General features: G+C 38.3%; 2 protein-coding genes across 5 annotated transcripts in view; both read left to right on the plus strand.

The window, feature by feature from the left end:
* LOC136240144 (uncharacterized) overlaps positions 1-5,251 on the plus strand; it is a 12,409-nt gene extending 7,158 nt beyond the window's left edge. The window contains exons 2-10 of one of the 3 annotated variants that reach the window (XM_066031030.1): positions 1-2,526; positions 2,588-2,644; positions 2,716-3,464; positions 3,516-3,698; positions 3,764-3,912; positions 3,958-4,049; positions 4,102-4,778; positions 4,912-5,064; positions 5,120-5,251. The exon at positions 1-2,526 is cut by the window's left edge and continues 863 nt beyond it. In XM_066031030.1, the coding sequence (XP_065887102.1) occupies positions 1-2,526; positions 2,588-2,644; positions 2,716-3,464; positions 3,516-3,698; positions 3,764-3,912; positions 3,958-4,049; positions 4,102-4,121 (3,776 nt within the window). In that variant the 3' untranslated portion in view covers positions 4,122-4,778; positions 4,912-5,064; positions 5,120-5,251. Of the gene's footprint in view, positions 2,527-2,587; positions 2,645-2,715; positions 3,465-3,515; positions 3,699-3,763; positions 3,913-3,957; positions 4,050-4,101; positions 5,065-5,119 lie in introns of all 3 variants that reach the window. The other 2 variants (XM_066031029.1, XM_066031031.1) reach the window with 2 other exon arrangements.
* Positions 5,252-8,843: 3,592 nt separating this feature from the next.
* Positions 8,844-21,278, plus strand: LOC136240138 (uncharacterized). 2 transcript variants are annotated; one of them, XM_066031020.1, is made up of 9 exons: positions 8,844-9,108; positions 15,103-18,583; positions 18,640-18,702; positions 18,754-19,520; positions 19,573-19,755; positions 19,812-19,957; positions 20,014-20,099; positions 21,033-21,077; positions 21,131-21,278. In XM_066031020.1, exons 2-9 carry the CDS (start codon positions 15,118-15,120, stop codon positions 21,169-21,171), a joined length of 4,797 nt encoding a protein of 1,598 aa, XP_065887092.1. In that variant the 5' UTR covers positions 8,844-9,108; positions 15,103-15,117; the 3' UTR covers positions 21,172-21,278. The 2 variants fall into 2 exon arrangements, with proteins under 2 accessions (XP_065887092.1, XP_065887093.1); XM_066031021.1 differs by having other exon boundaries at positions 18,757-19,520.
* The last annotated feature ends 1,945 nt before the right edge of the window (positions 21,279-23,223 follow it).

Here is a 23,223-nt window from a genome sequence, read left to right on the forward strand (position 1 = left end):
GACAAATTGCAATGCAATGCTTACAGGACAATCCTATAGAAAGGCCAACTGCATCTTACATTTGTAATGAACTGAGAGGCTACCTAGAGCAACTTGAGAAAGAATCAACTGTTGCAGTTAACCATTATAAACTAGATAAGCTGTCATTACTACAAATGCTGGAGAAAACTGAAGAAGAGAGGCAACAAATTGTGCTTGAAAATGAGTCTATACAAAATGAATTAGATGAAAGCAAAGAACTAGTGCAGGAAAAAGAAAACTTAATTAAAAAATTTAGTAAAGAAAAACAGACTGTAGAACTTGAAAATGAATCTTTGCAAAAGCAACTTATCAAGCAGGAACAGATTAAAAAGGAACTTGCTACTACATGTCAAAATGAAGTTAAAAGGTTGAGGGAAGAAATAAAGCTGAAACAACAGGAAATAAATGTAACTTCCCAGAAGTGTGATGAAATGGGAAAAGAAATCCAGGATTTAGAAACAAAAGTGAAAGGTGAAAGGAAAAAAGTATTTCAAGAAAAGCAAAGGAGTGAAAGTTTAGAAGGTGAACTGCAGAAGGTTAGTAAAACCATACAGACATACAAAGAAGCAAATAATACACTAACCTTAAGTAATGAAAGTCTGATGAAGGAAAGGGATGAGTTTAAGGTGCAAAGTAACAAAATGGAAACTAATTTGCAGCTGGTAACTGAACATGCTGATGCTTATAAAATAGAGAATGACAATCTGGTTGCAAAGCAATCAAAACAAAGTGAGAATGAGGAGAATCTTAGGCTACAATTAAATGAAATTCAGCAAAAATATAAATTTTTGCAAGAAAAATTTAGAATGCAACAGGAAGAAGTATTCATTCAGTCAAACCAAAACGAGATTAAAAGAACTTCTGCAGAATCCCGTTTATTTCGAGAACTTTCAGAAATTCAATTCGTGTATGAGAAAGAGCATCAGAAGTTACAAAATCAACATCAGTTGTATATTGACTTAAAGAAAAAGTTTATTAATCAAAAGCAACAACTTGATGACAAATCTGGTCGTTTGAGTACACTGGAATTTTCTCTTAATGAAACCAAAGAAGTATCTCATTCAATAGAGAAGAAACTAAAAGAACTTGAAGAAGTCAATGCAACTCTCAATGCAGCTATTAAAAACAATGATAAGTTGTATAGAAACCTTCAAGGAGAACTTGAAGTTAAGGAGGAGTCATTAAAAAGTAAGGCATCTGAACTGCACCAACTGAAAAAAGAACATGCAGATGAAATGAAGAATCTACAGGAGCAACACTCAAGAGAAATTGAGGATTTAAGAAATGATCATAAAATAGATGAGTTTCAAGCGATTAAACAAAAAGAAGATATTGAATTACTAAACCAGGAAACCAAGCACAAGTCTGACCTTATAAAGATCGCTGAAAATAAAATTAAGACATTGCAAAATGAACTTCAACTTTCAGAAAAGCTTCAGAATGAACTGAAAAGACAAATTAAATATCAGGAGCAAAATATTCAAGAAAACATTAAAAGTGCTAAAAAATATAACTTAGTTAAGTCTTCTGATCAGTTCAAATTTGATGCTCACTGGCATCCTTACCTGTCACTGCCTGTAAAAAGAATTGCATCTAGTGCTACTGTTGTTAAAGACAAAATATTCATAACTGGAGGATACCAGCTTGTAGCTCCTAATGGAAAAGATTTAGATTCCTACTTAAAGTCGATAGAAAGTGGCAACGAAGTGTTCTGTTTCCACACAGGAAAGTGTAGGTGTGCTTCTATAGCTAGTCCAGTAGTGTTGGGAGGTGTAGCCAGTGTAAATGGTCAGTGTGTACTGGTCAGTGGAGCTGAAGGGAACACTCTGACTGGGAATGTGTATGTGTTGTGTGAGGAAGGATCAGATGAACAATGGAAGAAGTTCAGTGAACCTGTCCCAACTCCTCGGATACTGTCATGTGTGTGTAGTTATGGTGATAGGTGGATGATCGTGTGTGGAGGATTTACCTGTAAAGAAGGATCCAATTTATTTGAAGCAGTGAATGTGGTGGAGATTCTTGACACCACAAGTGGAGAATGGTACAAACTATCTGAAGAACAATGTCCAAATGTATCAAATGTGATTTGCTGTGCTGTGGCAGGAGATGATATCTATGTCATAGGAGATGCTAAAATTTTAAGTAGCAATATAGGGAAGTTGATAATGGCTGTTATGAAGCACTCAGATAATAGTGTGCTACTCTGGACTATGGCAGAATTACAGATGGGCAAGAATCTCCATCCATTCAGTGTAGTAGAAGCGGGTGAAGAGCCAGTGATTATTGCCAGCTTTAGTGATAGTGAAGATGATGTGACTTGTGTTCTAATGAAGGACACAACAGACACATGGAAGAAGATGAGTGAAGCTGTAGAGTGTCAACATTGTTCAGCTGTGGTAGTGACTCCCACACTAGAACTACTCCTATTTGGAGGATCTGAGAAAGTGACTTCAAACATTGCAGTTGACACATCTCAGAAAGGAAGCTTAGTTGAAACTTTACGTGGTGAGTAAGCACCAATTCTAAATTTGTTATTGCAATAATGTGGTACATCTTATTCCAACAGAAAATCTGCCAGTGCAAAAAACAAGCAGTTTAAGGAAGGAGGTACTTAATGCACAAGGTATAGTTGTTGTTTTTTTTTTATATAAATGGTTGTAGCTATTAACATTTATTGATTTTTTATGCTAACAGAAAATACATTGGAATCTGACACTGTTACTCAACCTCCTGCTATTTCCTTCACCGGACCCATCCACACTAAACAGTTTGACCACAAAGGAGGAACATTTCAGTCTCCAGTCCACAAAATATCAATAGTGGTTCCTCCTAATGCTATTGATGATGGTGAGAAGGTTACAGTGCACATGAGAGCCACAACAAGTGGACCATTTGATCTACCTGAAGATTGTAAGTTAAGAAGTGCAATAGTGTGGCTGGGTAGTGGGAGTGATGTGGTGTTGAAGAGAAGCATAGCAGTGGTAGTACCTCATTCAGCAGTGTTCACTGGTACCCAACATCACTCCATGATGAGGTTCCTAACATGTGAGGATTGTGAAGGTCCCAGGTATAAGTTCAACCAGTCGGTGGACCACTTTGAAATGGACAACAACCAAGGATGTATATGGTTCAAGCTAAATAAATCTGCATTGATGGCAGTTGCTGCTAGTTCTAACTATAAAGAGATTCAGATTATGTCCACAAAAGATGCTGAGTCAGAGGATGAATTTTACGAAGCTTCAGAAGATGTTAGTACACCTCATGGAGCTAAATCTGCATCAGGTCACAGAGTGCATCACCATGAAAAGTTTACAGTGAAAGAAACGCCTAAAATTCCTCCAGCTCGATATGCTGCCAAATTGTTGTGGCCTCATGGACCATTACCAAATAGCTTTAGAGCTGATATATTTTATTTGCAAAGCATCCCTACAGAATTGTACAAGGTAACTGATGAAAATGAGCTATGTACAATGGTATTCAATTATATTACACAGGTGAACACACTGTACAGAAAAGCTTACTATGAAGATAATGGAGCATATCCAGAAATTGTGGAGACAGAGTTTATGATTGATGGTGATGGTACTGAACTGAAGTGTGTACTCCCTTGTAGTGGCTCTAGTGAGTGTGACTGTTTATCTGGTTGGAGTGTGACTCAAATGAATGACATCAGTGAAGTATGTTGTGACCTAGTACATGCAAGAGGATTAATTGTGAGTATATGTGTGCACCCTTTATACAGATACACGCAGAGACGGAAAGTTATCCTCAGTACGAAACTAATCCAGGGAAATGTTCCTTCAAGTTCACTTGTCATGAACCTAAAGCTTATCTGACTTGCTGTTTTGCATTTCCAGGAGGTGAACGACTGTCGAAAAGCAGTATAGATCAGTAAGTGAAAAGAACTTAGTACAGCTAGTTATCATCATTTCTTAGAGTGCCACCTTGTCTTCAAAGAAGATATGGTAACACCCACAATTCTGCTGTCCCTTTCATTGTGGAGAAAGGTGTCTTTAATCTGACTACAAGTAATGTAGTAATTGTTTGTACACATGCTGTAAAATTGTTTTATTACCCCAGCAGAAAAGGATGACAAATGATGAAACAGATGAATAGATATCTGTAAGACTTGGAACAATACCATTACTTTAGTATTTTTCCTTACACACATGCATGTCAAACAGTATAAGCAACTGAACTATAGATGATTGCATGCACAGAAGCAAGCATACAGGCCTAGATACAATTTTGAGACAGACTGATTCTTCCAATTTCATGTAGTAGTACCTATTATATTGATATATCATAGATGCAGTTCCAGAGTAGTTATTTATCTGCAGATGCCATATATACCAAGCAACATATTATAGCTATATCCATGATGCCTTAATTTACTACAATTATACTTCCTTAAAAAGTTTATGTGTAGAAAAAGATACAGAAATAAAGTGTTACCAGTTATACCTTGTCACATATATGTATTCCTCTTCACAATAGATTTAGGAATTGAAGAGTTAGCAAAGCAATAGGCAATCTGTCTATGGTGCCTATTTATATAATTTTTTTGAAATGTGGACAAATATTACAGAGGCAGAATCTGATGATGCTAAGGAAGAATGTTCATGTGAACACTGGGATCAATGGCGTTGATAGGGGAGGCCTAACACAAGCCATTAATGAATATAATGCTGCTTCTAGTCCACTGAGTGTGGTGTTTTGCAGGAAGTGTTAAAAGGGGGATAGTTGTGGCCAAAAAGGTAGTTGTAAGCAACTTTGGGCTATATAGTTGTAAATAGCAATGGAGTTCTAGTTGTAAAAATTGTATAAAGTCAAGGTTACATAATATATATAAAATATTTATGTATGTACATGTTTAAATTGTTTTTACAGTCTACTATTACAATTTGACTAAAAGTACCTAAAGATCGAACTTTGAGATAGTTACAGTGGAACCTCAGCTATCCGGACCCCATTTATCTGGATTCTCGGTTAACCGAATTACGGAAATGACTGCTCTATTAGAGCAGAGACTGTTCTATTAAGGTATTTGAAAGTACTGATATTTTAAAAAAAAATTGATTATGTTATTTATACGCAGTTTCAGAGATACAGACTTTGGACCACCTCTGGTCCCAAGGGATTCGGATAACTGAGGTTCCACTGTATTATTCAATAATTTTCTCTTTTGTAATGCATTTACTATCTGATTAAAAGTTACCTTGCAATCTATAGCTACTTTTTTCACAGTTTATCACCATTATTAAAGTCATCTTATAAAATAAATTGCCTTAAAAGCCAATGAATAAGGCTTGCATGTATGTAATTATATACATAGCACTTATTTTAAAGTTTGTCCCTATTTTCTTTAATTACTTCCAGATATCAGCTTCCAGATTCAATAGTGCACTTTCGTTTCAAATTTTTTTGAGTATGCTCCAGACCCCACTAGTATACAGTTTCCCTTTTTACTAGGACTTTGTCACACAAGTCCTTTCCATGGTAATATATAGCACAAAAAGTGCTTACTTCAAATACCTCCCCTGGTCTCCGATTAGGGTTAGTTATTCTTTTAGCCACTGGATGGAGCAATGGTTAACTACGTAACAAAACCAACAAGTGACATCAGAAAACCATGTATCAAGCAAGCTTTCCTGAGAAGTCTGGAATCACACACAGGGTACAGTACAGGGGGAGTGTATTGGGGCCTTTAATGTTTCTATTTAATTACTTTGTCTAGACAACTATCACTTACAATATGAGATATTACCCACCACTAATGAATACCTCCTGCATCATAATCCTGCATCATAATCTATAAGCTATCAAAGCAAGAGTTCATAATAAGATAATAAGGCAGAGTCTGTACGAGGTGTTTACCACTAGCCTATAGGAGCCTAGGCAAGAAGTGTGCATGGATATTAACTTCAGCTCAAAGCTGCTAGCATAAATTATAACTACCTACAATTGAATTGTTTGTGAGGCCTCCTCCTAGTGAGATAATATGCTTTGCCAGGTCAAACTCTTTCATCTGCCACAAGCCATCCTCATGCATTGTACATGTCTTGCACTAATGCTACACTATACACTGCTTTTTGAATTCTATGCGCATGCACATATATAATATTCTAGTAAAGGACATATTGTATATAATATACTTTTAGAGTCAATCTATTTAGTCAACTAAATTGGGCTAGAAGAATTTATTTATTTCAGGACTCAGAATTGAGTATAGCGTACATGTACAGATAAAATTGAATACATTTATGCATGAATTTCTAACCAAAGTGTATAGAATGATTGAAGTCTGGTGAGCTAACATTTTCTTCTGAGAGGGAGTTCCATATTCTGATGGTGCTGGGATAGGAAGAAGGAGTGCAGACTGATATGCATTTGCCAGCTGTCATGCTATGACCTTGGGTGGTTGAAGATAACAGCATTGGTAAAATCATCACGGATGGTCATGCATGTGATAATATGATTTGTAAAACATAGTTTTAATTCTTCTGAGCTTGAGAGTTGGCCAGTTCAGGTGCATGGTTTAATATTGTAGTGACTCTAGCTGTTCAGATAATTGTATATGCACAAACCTTGTAGAGCAACGTTGGACCATTTCAGTTCTGTTTATATCTCCAACTAGATGGGGAGAACAGCATGCATATTATAGTAAGAGTGATTATGATGAATGTGTACAACACAAATCCTCAGACTAACATGTGATCACAGATTTGATCTACACAGTAGTCAGTTGTGGGCATGGCAAGAAAAAAAAAGTGTAACTACATGCATACATACATACATACATACATACATACATACAACAAGAAAATGCCCTATAAGGTAACTACAAAACCTAGTTCAATCAGTCTGGGTTGATAGTCCATTCTTTACAGTTCCTCCCAAAAAAGATCTTCTGAGATGCAGAAATTGATGCCCCAGCCATTTCATTCAAAACAGCTCTAACACTGGCTTTTGAAAACAATAAATCTTGATCCATGAAAAAACTACATCTTTAAGTGCATTGACTGAATCAGGAAGGTAGTGACCCAAGACACTAACTTCCACAGTACTATAATAATTAGCGATATTCAAACGGTCCAACTCTGCAAGCAGCTGCAAATATTCAGGCTTTTGTTGCTTTCAACAGTGCAGAGCAGACTCAAGGTGTTGTCATGAGTCAAGAAGGCAGGTTAATTCAATAATACCCATCAAAGAAGAATGGAAATTATAGAGAATGAGATCAGGATGATAAGGTGTGATCAATACTGTTGAAGGAATGGTTTCCTGTGGTAAAGCGAAAACCATTTAAGTCAGCATACATCCTGACATCTTGGTGATCAGCAAAAAGGGTTGTCAACTTGGAGACCAAAATATGCAAAACTTGATTGCGACGGTAAGTGTACCTCTGTTGAGATAGTGCCACTGGGCAGCTACCTAGAATATGGGCTTTAGTTGGCCGGATCGAGTCATGCAAGGTACATTTGGTATTACTCTGTATGTGCCAATGATGTAAGTTGACTGCAGCGGGCAGTGTGTCTGAGGAAGCCCTCAACAAAAAGGATAGCTGTCCAGGGTGAAACCCACTTAAGAGCTTGTTCATGTTCTGCAAGAAGTATCCAATCTTGCTGAATCTAGAAATTTACATTGTACACTGAGATGATTAAGGTGAGTTTCACAATCTGAAGTAACTGTCTTGGCTAACTGTCTTGGCTAACTGAGCTTTGGCTGTTTTATAATAGAACCAAGCCAATGGCAAGGAAGAGAGATGACTTCGCGCAGCAGACAGGATGGAATAGTCTTGTGACTGGAACTGTAGAAGAACATTGCCAAGATGGAGATGCAAGCCCAGTTCCTGCAGTCTGGAATCGGAAGTAGTAGAAACACATAAAAGTAAACTAAGCTTTGCTTCCCTAGATACGTGGGAAACACTGGGGCAGTAAATACCAGGGTAATATAAAATCACCCTAGTGGCATTCCTTGGGAGTTGTAACCACTTCTTAAGGTAACGTGTAACTGTAGATTCAAGCTTTTTGATTGTGTGATTGGTGATGGCATTCACATATAAATGAAACCTCAATAATGAAATTATGTAATTCCTATAGACCCACAACTTGTACTCTCCATGAATTGGGAGAGAGTCTGTAGCAGATAATAATTCCGCACAGCAGTTAAGAAGGAAAAAACCTTTCTATTTGCAACTGCCTTATAGTTGTTCCATTGGACAAAGGGATACCTTGAGATGGGTGTTTAGCACCATTAAAAAGAAATGAGACACATTTAGATGGCTTTAACATCAGGTCCAAGTCTGCTGCCCTTTTATTAATTTCTTGTAACACATAAGAATGGGTGTCAATATTAGTATAGAAATCAGCGTTACGTCATCTGCATATCCTTTCACATGCAGAGTGATCCATTGAGTTAGCAACCTTACTGGTTTGAGGTAAAATTCTAAATTAATCAATCACTCTAGTATATGGGGTGAATGTAGGTTGTGTAACAAGATTGTTATGTCAGAGAGCTGGTAGGGACTTTCAACTAGCTATGCAGTAGCTATAGCTAAGCTTGCAGCAGGAGTTTGTCATGAAGCATGGTATAAACATAGATAATGCATGAAGCTCTAGCTATATGGTAATATAACATAATGTATGGTAGGTAGCTACGTAGCCGATAAAGTGCTGACGAAGTTTGGTTAAAACCATTGATATTCATACTTACCACCCACGGCCACAATTGTTTGGATTGTGGTGAGGGGATTATCTTGGGGAATTGAGCGAGTGATGTAATGCGCGGCGGGGTATATGCCAAGTGTAGCTTTACGGTGTAAACACCTAAGGTGCGGTTGGTAATACCATAGATTATATATTCCTTATATAATCTATGGTAATACCAGTTTCGTTAGCATTTATCCAATAGATTGGTAAACAGTTGTGTCACCGAAATTTACCACTCATTGGCCCAACTCCGAAGGGCTCCTGTGTGGCAGTTCAGTGGAGATTTCCAGTGGCAGAGTCCCGGAGATTGTAGCGAGCTATACTGTGATCCATATCGTCTTGAAGCAGTTGCGAGAAATCGAAGCTACGTAGGAATAACGTGAGTTAGCTAGCTATAAACTATACAGCGATTGTGTATCACTATAGCTACGACACCTTATAATCACAGCTCGCTTCTCTAAGTCATTGATTTCTATAGGTTCTAGTCTGCAAGCTTCCCACATTTAATTCAGCGCATGCGCAATAAGTCTTAGTTTGCACATTGTAGCACCATTCAGTAACCTTATTGCTACTGCGGTTTTCCAAGTCCTTGCAATGCAAAGCGTCATGCGCTAATATTGTGTCAGTATGCGCAGTTCTTTAAATACACCTGTAATATTCTGTGGCTGTCGAGTTGTATGCGTAGGCATGCTTGAAGTCCTGTCAGTCAGTAGTTGTCACTGAAAATCCACTGTTGAACAACTGCGCACATACATGCTTGTATAGCGCATGACGCTTTGCATTGCAAGAACTTAGAAAACCGCAGTATAGCGTGGCGTATAACCAGAGGGTTTATAATTAAGCCAGCTGCGCGGCAGACCATAGCTTATTGCAGCGTGCATGCATCGATACGTGGCGACTTATTTTCCTGCAGAGCGAATCACTTATAGACGGGTTGCCTTTTAAGGCGTGGTCGTTTCACCGTAAATTTTCCACATACTTTCCGAGTTCGCTAAGTCAAAAATGTATTACGGCTAATGGAGAAAATGAACGTTTCGGTTAACTTTAGCTAGCAGGAGTTAGCCAGCCTTCAGAGCAGAAAGTATGTTATAGAGAAAGGTTCGAGCTATAACATATCCAGCGTGTAAGGTGAAGGCTGAACGAGAAGATGATTTTCTCTCAATCTCGGGTTTTTGGAAAGCGATAAAACTCGCTGAAAACATTCTTTGTAAGACTTTGCTACTACTTAGAATGATAGATTGGATGATTTTAACTCACCTTGTACCTTTGAAGAATCAAAAACGTTTGTCAAACTATTTTAAAAAATGGTTTTTTTGTTGACTTCTTGCCCAACATTGTAATCATGCGTAAAACGGAAAGTCGCGTTTGCTCGCGTTACACAAGGAACACGCCCTGCAATCCGCTTGTCGCTTTAGCAATAAATCGCATACTAAAAAGACTAGTTACGTAGCTACCGTGCGAGGTGCCATGATCATTTATTTATTTACTGCGTCAACTTCGCAAGCGAAGACTTTACACCGGCCCACCGGGGGGAACACTTACGCAATTACAATTGATTACTTTGATTAAATTGTTCAATAGAGGTAGTTTCTTTGATGTGATTAGGTAAGTTATTCCAGATATTACAAGCATCATAGTCTGGTGCGGCCGCCCCTTCGCTTGCAGCAAACGAAAGGGCATCTGCGCCAGATTACTGTGATCACTGCAATGCAGTTACGAGATTTTTAGTGTTGTGCCAATTCAGTGGCAGTTTAAAGGTTTAGGAATGGGTATATGTAAAACGGCAAGGTTTCGACAGCACTTCTTGCAATTTTGTACGAAAGCGTAATGTGGTTGCACATGCTGGCACTGAGTGCTATAATTAGCTGTTCTTGGAGTGAAATAACTTCTGCCATCTCTGAAAATCGTTGTGTGTACAGCAACGTTGAAACCGGGTCACTACTGCTGACCCGGATGACCCACTGACCCGGATAGCAATCCGGGTCAGACCCGGATGTGACCCGGATTGACCCGGATTAATTAAAGCCGAGACGTGTTTCGGCTAGTCTCGGGTGAGCGAACGAGTCTACATTTTGAGCGTTTGATTCGTGTTGAGTAAATATTGCAACTTCAGCCTAGCTGTAGGTTGAAGACCAAAAAAAAAAAAAAAAAAAAAAAAGGTCTTCACCTACTGACAATAGCTACCCCTCACCATAGATACCCTCAGTTTCGTGCTACATACTGCACTTACTAACAAATAGGCGTGGCTGAGCATATGTTGGTAATGCGATAAGTGGGCGTGGCTCACGAAAGAGCTACGCGATAGCGTTTATAAGTTCCACGTCGTCAAACGAACAATTTCGTTTCTCACGTGATCCAATCCGGGTCAGACCCGGATGACCCGGAGAAAATGTGACCCGGATGACCCGGATGACCCGACCCGGTTTCAACGCTGGTGTACAGCAGCCTGGGGCCTGATTTGGGTGCCTACCACCATTGTACTGTATTTTTCCAAGATCTTGAGGGGTACAAAGTGCCACGTGCTAATGCGCACACATATGAGTTACAAAATTCGGAGTGTCTATATATGTAAGAGCCACCTATCAGCTATTAGTGGTATGCCCCAAGCATTCGACTTTAGGGCACACGTCTAGTAGTGCCCTGAGCATTCAGCTTTAGGGCACATGTCTAGTAGTTGCCCCGAGCATTCGACTTTAGGGGATGCAAAATGTATGTTAACGTTAGGGTTAGGTTCAGGTTCAGCTTTGGTTCCTTCTTCTTTAATAATATAGTACACCCTTGTGGTTTGCTACTATAGTTGTATTTATAATGTAGAAAACAAAGGAAGGTGGTAGCTGGAAGCAGTGGCTAAGTGGTAGGCCCCATCACTCAAGCGTGGAGGGTCTGGGGTCAGGGATCCGCTTTAACCCAACCTTTTTTTTTCATTTTACAGTACCTTTTTTTGTCTAAGTTTTTTTTTTTGGTTCACCGGTGGCAATAGTAACGGCCTACAAAATTTGGAGTTAAACCGTGTGGTTATGCCGTACAGATACTAATACTGTACTTTCAATAACTTGTGGCAGTCTTCTACTGTTCATTTATCATACTTAACAGCATAATATGAAACTGATTCAGCACTGACTTACCTTGCCAGATACATGCATTGTTAGCGCATGGCTCTTCACATACCGCAAAATCTTGGAAAAATATGGTAGTTCCAAATAAATCGCCTATAAATCACACATGTGCATGCAGCCACTCACACAAATGACTGAAACCACTGCACAAGTTGTAAAAATGTTGAAACCATGCAGGAAGTTCTGAAACTGCTGAGCACGTGCATGTGCAACCACTGTTGCCACTCGCATGATTGCAAGAAGTGCAAGCTGCATAATTACTGTAATGTATTTCTTGTGAGGCCTGAATTAAGTGGGTTTGGGTAACATGGAGGTAATATTCAAAGAGCTTTACATGCCTTCCAGGAGAGAATGGTGCCATGAATGTCAGGGTATAAGTGTAGGTCATCGTGGTATACTGTACTACCAAGCCGGAACATGACAGGCTCTCTTCCTAATGGTAACATCGTATATGTATATCTTACATAGCTTCACTGACTGATTTGGGATCACTATGGAAGGCAAGAGAGAGTTAACTTGTTCATTAAGGGTAGACACAATCATTTTTCCAGCTGTTGAGATGTCAGCAGCAGAGTCAGGAAGGGCTTTGGTGTTGCAGGAGCCTTTAGCAGTCTAGATTGATTAATGGTGCTGGGTCAGAGGGGGCTACATGTTAAATGTTGTCTAGTGCAGGGTGAGTTGGATTGTCAGTGGCTGTGGAAATACTACACTGTCCTGCATGTGGGGTATGTTGTTCTGCACTAGGGAGAAGAACCCATTGCCTAGATGGCCTACTCCGGCAGACTTTGGCAAAATGGCTAACTTTCTGACAGTTGAAGCAAATCTGGCTGTAGGCTGGGCATTGGGTTTGGCCACCTGGGTGGGATACAGCACCACATCCTTGACATGTAGATGTTAATGGATGAGGTTTTATGTTCTGCAGTTATTGAAGTGCCACTATTGATTTTAGGTTAAGACTGTGCAACTTAGCATGCTGTTTCTTTGTAGCCTCCTGTGCTTGGAATTTGTGTACAGCCTTAGCTAATGTAAGGTCAGTCTCTTGCAAGAGATCCTCAACTATATCTGCATCTAATAGGCCTTCAATAATTTGGTCCCAGAAGTTTTTCTGAGTACAGGCATCAGAGCAGAAATTGCATGTTTTCACCAACTCATGTAAGGATATGAGGAAATCATCAAACAATTTGCCAGCTTGTTGTGTACATCTGTGGAAATTCCTTCACTCTACAGTTTCATTAACATGGCCATCTATGTATCGTCTGATAGCGCTAATTATGGAGTCAACACTTGTTCTCTCTCTTCTTCAGTTAAGCCAAGGTTTTGAACGACAGACAGAGTGTCATGAGAAAAGTATAAGGTGAGTGCTTGTACCTGTTTGGCTGTTATTTGGTCAGCGAGTCCAGACAAGCTGTGATAGTAGTCCCACTGTAGCTTCCATGCTGCAAAATCGGATCTACGGTCCACCTGTAGGTCCAACTTTAGGAGATCTCCTTGACGGAAGATGTATCCTGCCATACTTCTGCTGATGTGTGGACGGGTCCAGTATAATTGATCAAAGTGACAAGATCTACTGGGGATAAAATGGTGGCAAAAACAATACTGTGAAAAGTAACACATATCCTTTCTGGGTGCCTCTTGCTGGCACCAGGGAACCTCTTGGTGGATTAGAATAGTAATATAGTCTTTAAAAGTCAATACTATCTATGGTTATGTAGTAGCTCGCAGTGCCATGCATGAATTACTCAACATCATTAAGCAATCAACATATAACATATGATGCTACATGTGCTCTATTTAGAAAAGTATCCTACAATAAGTGCATGTGGTTGAGAATGAAGCCCAACACAAGGTGCAGCTATACAAGAGAAGAAATTCTACAAACTGTACGAAGCTTGAAATTTCATATGGTATACATAGCCAATAACATGATAGATTTTGCTATTCTTACTGAGCCAAACTGTCTTCAGCAGTATGGCAAAGGATTTCTATGGTGGATCTAGAATTTTTATAACAGAGTTCAGAAATTTGATGATGAGGCAAGGACAGAAATTTTTGAGATTTTAGAAGCTGTGAGATTAGATTTTAGGATACTTTTAGTTAACAAACACAGTAAATCTAATGCTTTAAATACTACAGGGCAAAAGTTGTGTTATTAGAGTAGTTAACTTCGACTACTTAATTACAGCATTTTGATCATTTTTAATGTAGTAGCTAAGAGGTGATAAAATAAAATTCAATAGCTTTAATAGAAGTTATGAAGCCAACTTGTGATTATACAGAAAATATTGGTGTGATGCCAAATGGATATATACCCTCTATAGTCTAGTTAACTTTCTATCATCAAAATGTGTGTGTCATTGTTTTTGGGTGAGGTCAAACTGGTGCAGTATACAGTTGTTTACATATTTCAGCATTAGAGTACTTCTATAACAAGGAAGGAACACAGCCAGATGTATGAGGCTATTGTTGCAATGCTACAGTAGCCATTTCACTTAGGTTCTGTCCATTACACAGCCCTACATGTAAAAAGTAATATGTGAGGCTAATAGGGAGGCCACAACATAGAAATTTTTATGTCACATGTCATAGAGGTTTATGTCATGACATGTCATATATAACGACATAAGTAATACTTTAAGTTTCACAACTGAAGCCGTTACTTATGAAACTGTATGGCTATTTTGATTCAAACATGCGAAAATATTAACTTAAACATCAGCAATATTAACTATGACATCAACAACCAACATTGCTCATACTTATTTGTCAATTTTTCTCATATTAAATGCACCAAATTTGATCAAAATGAATGGAAAAGTGTGCATTATTAGGAGATATTTATGTCACAACATAAAGTAGTTTATGTCATATCATATCATGGAGCTTTATGTCATGACTATCATGGCATCCCTAGAGGCTAGCCTAGTATAAATCTGCTTACTTTGATTTGTTTGTAGTAGTATGGTGCAAAAATTAGTGTTTCCTACTAGACAAAAACTGCCTGCCAATAAGTACAGTATGTTTAAAGTATGCTTAGAGCATGTCTGTATTGTATTGTGACACACAAATCGTTTTAAGTTTCTTGACACAAATTGATTTTATTATTATGATCTGAAAATCTGTAATTGTGATCCTGGTGTTGGCTAGTATATTAAACCACTTATTCATTAATTATGATGTGATTTTTTCTACATAAATATTTGCATGAACTTGTTGGATTTTGGAAATTTGGTCACATTAATGAGGATTAATCAATACAGGTGTAGACTACAGCAATGGCATTTTTGCCTTGGCCTTCAAATAAACCTAAACTGTTGGATACTGCTAAGTTTTCCGTCATTGAATATCTCAGCATTACACCTCATGAAATTGGTAGAGGAGCATATGGGACTGTATATGCTGCAGTGTATGATGGTAAATCATGTGTTGCCAAGGAGATGCATCCATTCTTCAATAATCAAAACAGTTCAGCATCCTTGGAAGTTTTTTACAAGGAGATTAACACTCTAGCCTCCCTAAAACATCCCAGTATTGTGCAATTTTTAGGAGTTTACTTTAGGGACAAATCTTCTCCACCTATTTTAATTATGGAGAGAATGTGGAAGAACTTGTTTGTTTTACTTGAAGAGCGGCCCAACCAACTACCATTGTTCATCAAGACACACATCCTCTATGATGTAGCTTGTGGTTTGCAATATCTGCATGGTCAGAAGAAGCCAGTGGTTCATCGTGACTTGACAGCTAACAACATCTTGTTGACTGAGAATTTGGTAGCTAAAATAGCAGATCTTGGGCAGGCTAAGGCTTTGGAAAAACTTGCAGGGCAAAGATTATCTACTGCACCAGGAAATGTAGCTTACAGCGCTCCTGAGACATTAAAACACAAACCAATATATGATTCCAAGTTGGATATATTTTCGTTTGGTTGTACTGTTATTCATGTGGTCACTGAACAATTTCCTACCCCAACTGACCGGATGGTAGAGTCAAAAAATGATCCTAATTTATATGTGAAAGTTCCTGAAGCCGATAGAAGGAAAGGATTTCTTGACCTAATGGAAGATGTTAGCATTTTTCTACAGCAAATTACTTACCAGTGCTTGCAAGATGCACCCTCCAGTAGGCCAATTTCATCCTATATTTGTGATGAGCTAGAGAAATACATGAAGGAATTGGAAAAAGAGTCAGAAAATGAAGTTACGCGATGCAAACAAGATAAGCTATCGCTGTTATGGTCACTTCAGACCACAGAAGCTAAGTTGGAAAGGAAGGAAAAAACAATAGAAGAGCTTAATTTAGAAAGAAACAGAAAAGAAGAATATCTTACCAAAAAGGATGAAAACATCACAGCATTAGAACAGAAATTACAAGATACCCAGTCTGCACTGGACCAGATTAAATTTAGCTCAAAACAAGAGAAAGAAACTTTGAAAAAGGAGCTAACTATACAAGATGAGATCAACAAACGACTGACTGCAACTTATACAGTACAGGTGGACAGGTTGAGAGAAGACGTGAAGGTAAAACAGGAGGAAATCAAAGCAGCTGATGAAAAATTTGCAGAATTACAGGAAGATGCTAATAGTTTGGAAATTAAAGTAAAAGAGGAAACTCTAGAGAAAGTCCAAGTGAGGCACAAAGTAACAGAACTGAGTAATCAGCTGCAGCAAGTTACAAAAATGGCAGATAATTTAAAGCAAGAATTAGCAATAGCTAAAGATAACTATGCAAAGCAGGAAGACAGGTACAAAACAGAATACAATCAGTTGGAATTGGAAAGTGGGAAGAAGCTTAAAAATGTCACTGGCCAGTGCGCAAAGAATGAAGGGATAATTGCACAGTTAAACAAGAAATTGGAGGAGAGGGAGCATGAGTTAAAGAAAGCAGTTGAACTGAAGGAAAATTACAGGGAAAAGTATACCGAATTGTACCAGAAACATGAAGAATCAAAGCTAGAGAGCAAGAAGAGGCTAAAAAAAGAAGTCTTTCAGCCTGTTCAAGTGACAAAAAAGGTAACCGATCCAGGTACAAAGTTACACCAGCAGCTTTTAGAATTACAACAAATAAACGAGATGAAACACCATCAGCTACACCAACAACGATTGGAATATACTAACACTTTTAAGCATCAAGACAAAAAGGTAGCTGCTGTGCAAGGTGAGATGATGGATTTAAAGAAGAAATATGGTATGCAGAAACAACAGCTCGAGGAAAAATCATACCGTTTGAGTACCCTGGAATCGTCTTTCAATGAAATGCAAGAATTACTTTACTTTAGAGAAGAGAAATTGAAATGTTCAGAGGAAGAGTGTGCTACTCTCAACAAGCTGTTGGAAACTAATAATAAATTACAAAGGGTTCTGCAAAGTGATCTTAAGAGTAAAGAAGAGTCTTTGAAAAGGAAAGATGATGAGCTGAACCTTCTAAAAAAAGAGCATGCAGATGAGTTGAACCAGCTTCGTGTACAGTACAGTCGCCAGATTGATGATTTAACTAAAGATGTTGAAATGTACAAGTCTCAACACATTGGAAAAGAGGATATCAGTAAGTTGCTAGTAGAAGAAGCTCACTACAAGTCTGATATGGTGAAGAGCACTGAAGAGAAGATGAAGAAATTGGAGAATGAACTGAAGAATACCGCCAAAACTCAGAAAATGTTGAAAAGACAAATCAAGAACCAAGAAGTTAATCTTAAAGAAAAGACTAAGCACATTGAGCAGCTAGAAAATAATAATTTTGATGGGGGTCTGTTGCAATATTGCTATAATGTTAACTGGTACCCTTATGTATCACTGCCTGTGAAATCTATTAGATCCAGTGCTGCTATCATCAAAGACAAAATGTTCATAACTGGAGGATACCAGCAGATTAATCCTCAAGGTGAAGAGTTGGATTCTTACTTGAAGTCCTTGGAGAGAGGTTATGAGGTGTTCTGTTTCCACACAACAAAGTGTAGGTGTGATTCCATAGCTAGTCCAGTAGTGTTGGGAGGTGTAGCCAATGTGAATGGTCAGTGTGTACTGGTCGGTGGAGCTGAAGGGAACACTCTGACTGGGAATGTGTATGTGTTGTGTGAGGAAGGATCTGATGAGCAATGGAAGAAGTTCAGTGAACCTGTCCCAACTCCTCGGATACTGCCATGTGTGTGTTGTTACAGTGAGAGGTGGATGATCGTGTGTGGAGGATATGCCTTTAAAGGAGGATCCAGTTTATTAGAAGCTGTGAATGTGGTGGAGATTTTTGACACCACCAAAGAAGAATGGATTACACTGTCTAATGACCAATGTCCAAGTGCATTTAACATACTTTGCTGTGCTGTAGCTAATGAAGATGTTTATATCATTGGAGACGGTAAAATTTTCAAGTGCAATTCAAACAAGTTGATAACAGCATCTACTAAAAAGCCAGAAAGCACTGTACCTCTTTGGTCTGAAGTAGAAACACTGGTAGAAGGATTGGAAGGAGATCTCTTCCCATTCAGTGTAGTAGAAGTGAACAGACAACCGATGATCATTGCCAGTATTAGTGGTAGTGAAGATGATGTGACTTGTGTTCTAATGAAGGACACAACAGACACGTGGAGGAAGATGTGTGAAGCTGTAGAGTGTCAACATTGTTCTGCTGTGGTAGTGACTCCCACACTAGAACTACTCCTGTTTGGAGGATCTAAAAGTGTATCTGTAGATATTGCAACTGATATGGCTCAAAAAGCCTCTTTGATTCCTTCTCTAAATTTGCATGGTAAGTAGCTGTAAATGTTAGCAGTAGTCAGTAGTTACATATCAAACTTTCTTTAGATAAACCATCTAAAGAAATGAAGGCAGTTTCTACTTTGAGAAAGGATGCATTTCCTTTGCAAGGTATTGTAATTTTATGTGTGTACTTAGGTTGATGCCACCTTATTTTTATAGCAGAAATTATCTCAGAGCATTTGTCTGTTGCTATCAATCAACCTCCTGCTGTCTCCTTCACTGGACCCACCCTAACGAAACAGTTTGACCACAAAGGAGGAACATTTCAGTCTCCAGTCCACAAAGTATCAATAGTGGTTCCTCCTAATGCTATTGATAATGGTGAGAAGGTTACAGTTCATATGGGAGCCACAACAAGTGGACCATTTGATCTACCTAAAGATTGTAAGCTAAGAAGTGCAGTAGTGTGGCTGGGTAGTGAGAGTGATGTGGTGTTGAAGAGAAACATAGCAGTGGTAGTACCTCATTCAGCAGTGTTCACTAGTCCCCAACATCACTCCATGATGAGGTTCCTAACATGTGAGGATTGCAAAGGTCCCAGGTACAAATTTAGATATTCTCCTAATCACTTTGATATCGATGAAGAACAAGGATGCATTGAGCTAAACAAGCCTGTAATGGTGGCCATTGCTGCCAGTCCTGAGTATGCCTTAGATGAGGAAGGGATTCAATGCAACTCTGAAGAAGAGATGTGTGGTTCTGATGATGAATATTATGAAGCTCCCGAAGGTGTTGAATCACTTGGTACACCTCAAACTGTAACTAATCACAAACTACATCACAAAAAAACCTCTCCAAAAGGAAAGACAATTAAAATGCCTCCAGCACGATATCTTGCCAAACTTTTCTGGCCTCGTGGACAGCTACCAAACTGCTTTAGAGTTGATGTTTATTATTTACAGAATCTTCCCACTGAGGTGTTCAAGGTACATACATGCATAGTAAAGGATTACTAGTCTGTTATATTGCCATTTATAGATTAATACAATGTACAGAAAAGCGTATTATGAGGAAAATGGAACATATCCAGAAATTTTGGAGACAGAGTTGATGATTGATGGTGATGGCACCGAACTGAAGTGTGTACTCCCTTGTAGTGGCTCTAGTGAGTGTGACTGTTTATCTGGTTGGAGTGTGATTCAAACGAGCAATATGGTTGAAGTATGCTTCATATAATTTTTTCAAAATAATTATCGTTACATGTGCACATACTGTAGATAAGTGTGGAAAAAGATACTCCCAAATACAAAATTGATCCAATGAAGTTCTCATTCAAGTTTGGTTGTTCGCAGCCCACGACTAACTTGAGGTGTTGCTTTGAGTTCAAAGGAGCTGACAGGATTATGAATGGTACCATGACTCAGTAAGTTGAAATCACAAGTAAAAATGTTGACCATTACTATATAATTGCTTTAATAGGATACCAAGGTGTCTTGAAAAACGATATCAGCTTCCTAACCTAAACCCTTTTATTATGCAACAAGCTTACTATAATGATGCTGATGGTATGTTTTCATATGTATGTGAGTCAGACAAAAGCATGCACTATTAAATTACATTCACAAAATTCGGATGTGAGTACAGTGCAAGAAAATATTGAAATTCACCTTACAGTAGCAGCAACACAAAAATAAGAAGCTGCGAGTACATCATCTCAATAATTATATTGATTACATACCTAGACCCATTTAAACATTGGGGTGCTAACTGCTGAGCTGTACTTAATTATAATAAATGCCAGATTTGTGTGGTATACTGTAGAGTCTGATTAACCTGAACATATACTTGTTTCACTTAATGTTTGCAGTGCAGGTGAAGCTGTATATAAGCACTCTCCACAACCATTTTAACCATTGCTATCCTATGCCTGGTACACACTTATACAAATTCCCAGAGTTATATAAACACCAGGTTAGTCTAAATGCTGGGTCCATAACCAGAGCTTTTATATGGATAATACAGTATATGTAAGAGTGCTAATTTATTATGGGTGAATTTAAAATTAATAATATTGATTCCAGAGGATAAAGAATGTAGAACTGTGTGTTGAGTATGGTAGCTAAAGTAAATCCAGCAATCTACATTCTTAACCAACATGTTTTGTCTTTAAAATAATTAATGTGACCGAATTTGACAAAACAAGGCTTCCACACACATCCACTTTTATGACTTTGAAGCACCATAACTCAATGTAGGAGTACGCCATTAGTTTCAAATTTTGACCTGGTATTGTACTATGCTATGGAAAGGACATTGTGCAAAGTTTAGACCAATAGCTTGCTGAGTAGTCAAGTTACAGCTAGTTAAAGTCAGAAAATTGGATGTGTGTGTGTAGAAGTCTTGTTTTGTCAAATTCAGTCACTTTTGCTAATGCTGTTGTGAATTATTGTTGCTATGATTCTATGAAATAATTGTATGTTGTTTGTTCTCTCTTATAGTAGAGAAGTTGGATGTCCATAAGATGAACGTTCAAGTTGAAGAAGGTAAATTATTAATTATAAACAATTGTTTGTGTCATTTTCACATTGTTATTTAGGTCCTGTGACTGATAGTCACCAAGTGAAGAACTTGTTATAACAGCAGTATGGCTTATCAAGTCACTGCAGTTGAATTGTGTGTTGATTACCCTAGAATTGTTCAATTTTTTTGTAATTAATAAAGTAGCAGGTCATCACAGCAGGTAACAGTATAGCAGTAGGTATTATAGTGTACAGCAAAGATCATGTAACTGTTTCTTTACATCACATGCACATCACATACCTTGTCACATGCAACAAACCAACATACCTACACAATGTGGTTATGGGCATGAGGCACATGTAGTTATGCATATCTGTAATATCCAAGTAGCTAGTAAACTTTTTGGAAATACATAGCTAAATGGCATTGTTGGATTAAGTGCAACTCACTAGTCAAGTAAGTCACAAATCATCTGCATCCAGTTTTGATAAGGTGACCATTTTCTCCTTATTACCTTCATGCATACAGTTCAGATGCGAGGTGCTATTATACAGTAAGGTTCATTCTTTCATGCCAGCATCATCATTATACAGTACTGTATTATTAGGAATCACAGAGGCTTTCACTTTCATGCAAAAAATGTTCCTCACAGTATGTATCTTCATGGTGCCTTGGCAGCATGGTATTTTGATCAGTGAAATTTTCTGCTTGACTGATACCTTCAGACAAGAACATTGCAAGGGCAAGGGCACAAGGCTACTGGCTTGATTTTGTTTCACTGTTAGACATTGCTTCTGCCTGACAGGTGCCTTTTGGCACACCATGCACAGTAAGTACACTAAGACTTCACGCATCATGGACTTACCTTTGTCCTCTTTTGTGTCCCATTGAGGGGGTTGGACATGTCCACATGAATTGGTAATGAAATTATGTAAGTTCCTAAATGCTATATACTGAAAATTAAAGTGTTATTGAATGTTCTCAGTAAGGTTGCCTGATTATTTCATCACCTATTACAATCACCTATAACTGTTCTTCCCTAGAGGTCTTAGAGGAGTGAGAAAACAAATGCATTTACACACACACACAAACACTTTCACAATTGAAAACATTCTAATACAGCTTGGATTACATAAGTGTCCTTGTTTTCAAGTGTCCTGATTAACAGATTCCATTGTATATGTCCAATAAGTGAACTACTATTCTTAAGTGGTGACAATGTAGATATGAATTTTTAACTCTGTTCCACAACAGCAGATGTATAGATGTGCATGATGGAAATGACATTACTAGTGGTGTTCCACATGAGTCTGCTTGGGTCAACTGCTTTTCCTTGACCTAATTATTACTGCATGAACTACATATACGTATAGCTAGATATAATATATTATACAGATTTTTGAATATTCACCCATATGCCTGCACTATAAAAGTATGAAGTTCGTAGCTACTGATGAGTATGCTTGCTACCTGAGGTCACTTAGTATGATGTACTAACATACCTCAGAAGTACATACATCATACTAAGTGACCGCAGGTAGCATACCATTAGTATGAACTTCATCATTGGGTGACCTGCAGTTCAAATCCTGGGGTTGGAGGAATTTTTTTCCTTAGTTTGGCCCCTTTTTTGTTACACCTTTTCAGTCACTAAGTGAAGTCATTAGGTCTAAGTCCTTGAAATTAGGTTAGGTAATCCTATAAGGCTGCAGCACATGTTGCTGTCAGACCTTCAGTGCTGCATGGTCACTGTAAAGTGCTAATAATAAATACTTTAGGTTTAAGGAAGAAAATCCATCCCTCCTGGAGGAAGACTGAGTGTGGCCCCGACTAGACATTGGGTGACCTGCAGTTCAAATCCTGGGGTTGGAGGGATTTTTTTCCTTAGTTTGGCCCCTTTTCTGTTACACCATTTCAGTCACTAAGTGAAGTCATTAGGTCTAAGTCGTTGAAATTAGGTTAGGTAATCCTAAGGCTACAGCACATGTTGTTGTCAGACCTTCAGTGCTGGTCACTGTAAAGTGCTAATAATAATAATAATATACATGCTTCTGAATTTGCAGTACAAGGCTCACAAAAACTTGGCAGCAAAACAAAAAGATAGCTACTAGCTGATCTATAATCTACTACAGTTGAAGCCACCTTAAGCATCGGTTGTAAGATACTGTG

Source organism: Dysidea avara, chromosome 12, assembly GCF_963678975.1.
Source record: "Dysidea avara chromosome 12, odDysAvar1.4, whole genome shotgun sequence".
Classification (NCBI taxonomy): Eukaryota; Metazoa; Porifera; class Demospongiae; order Dictyoceratida; family Dysideidae; genus Dysidea; species Dysidea avara.

Coding starts and splice junctions, on each gene's coding strand:
- LOC136240138 (XM_066031020.1), top strand. CDS start 15,118: ATGGCATTTTTGCCTTGGCCTTCAAATAAACCTAAACTGTTGGATACT. Junction 18,703..18,753: donor GGATGCATTTCCTTTGCAAG/GTATTGTAATTT, acceptor TTATTTTTATAG/CAGAAATTATCTCAGAGCAT. Junction 19,756..19,811: donor AAACGAGCAATATGGTTGAA/GTATGCTTCATA, acceptor CACATACTGTAG/ATAAGTGTGGAAAAAGATAC.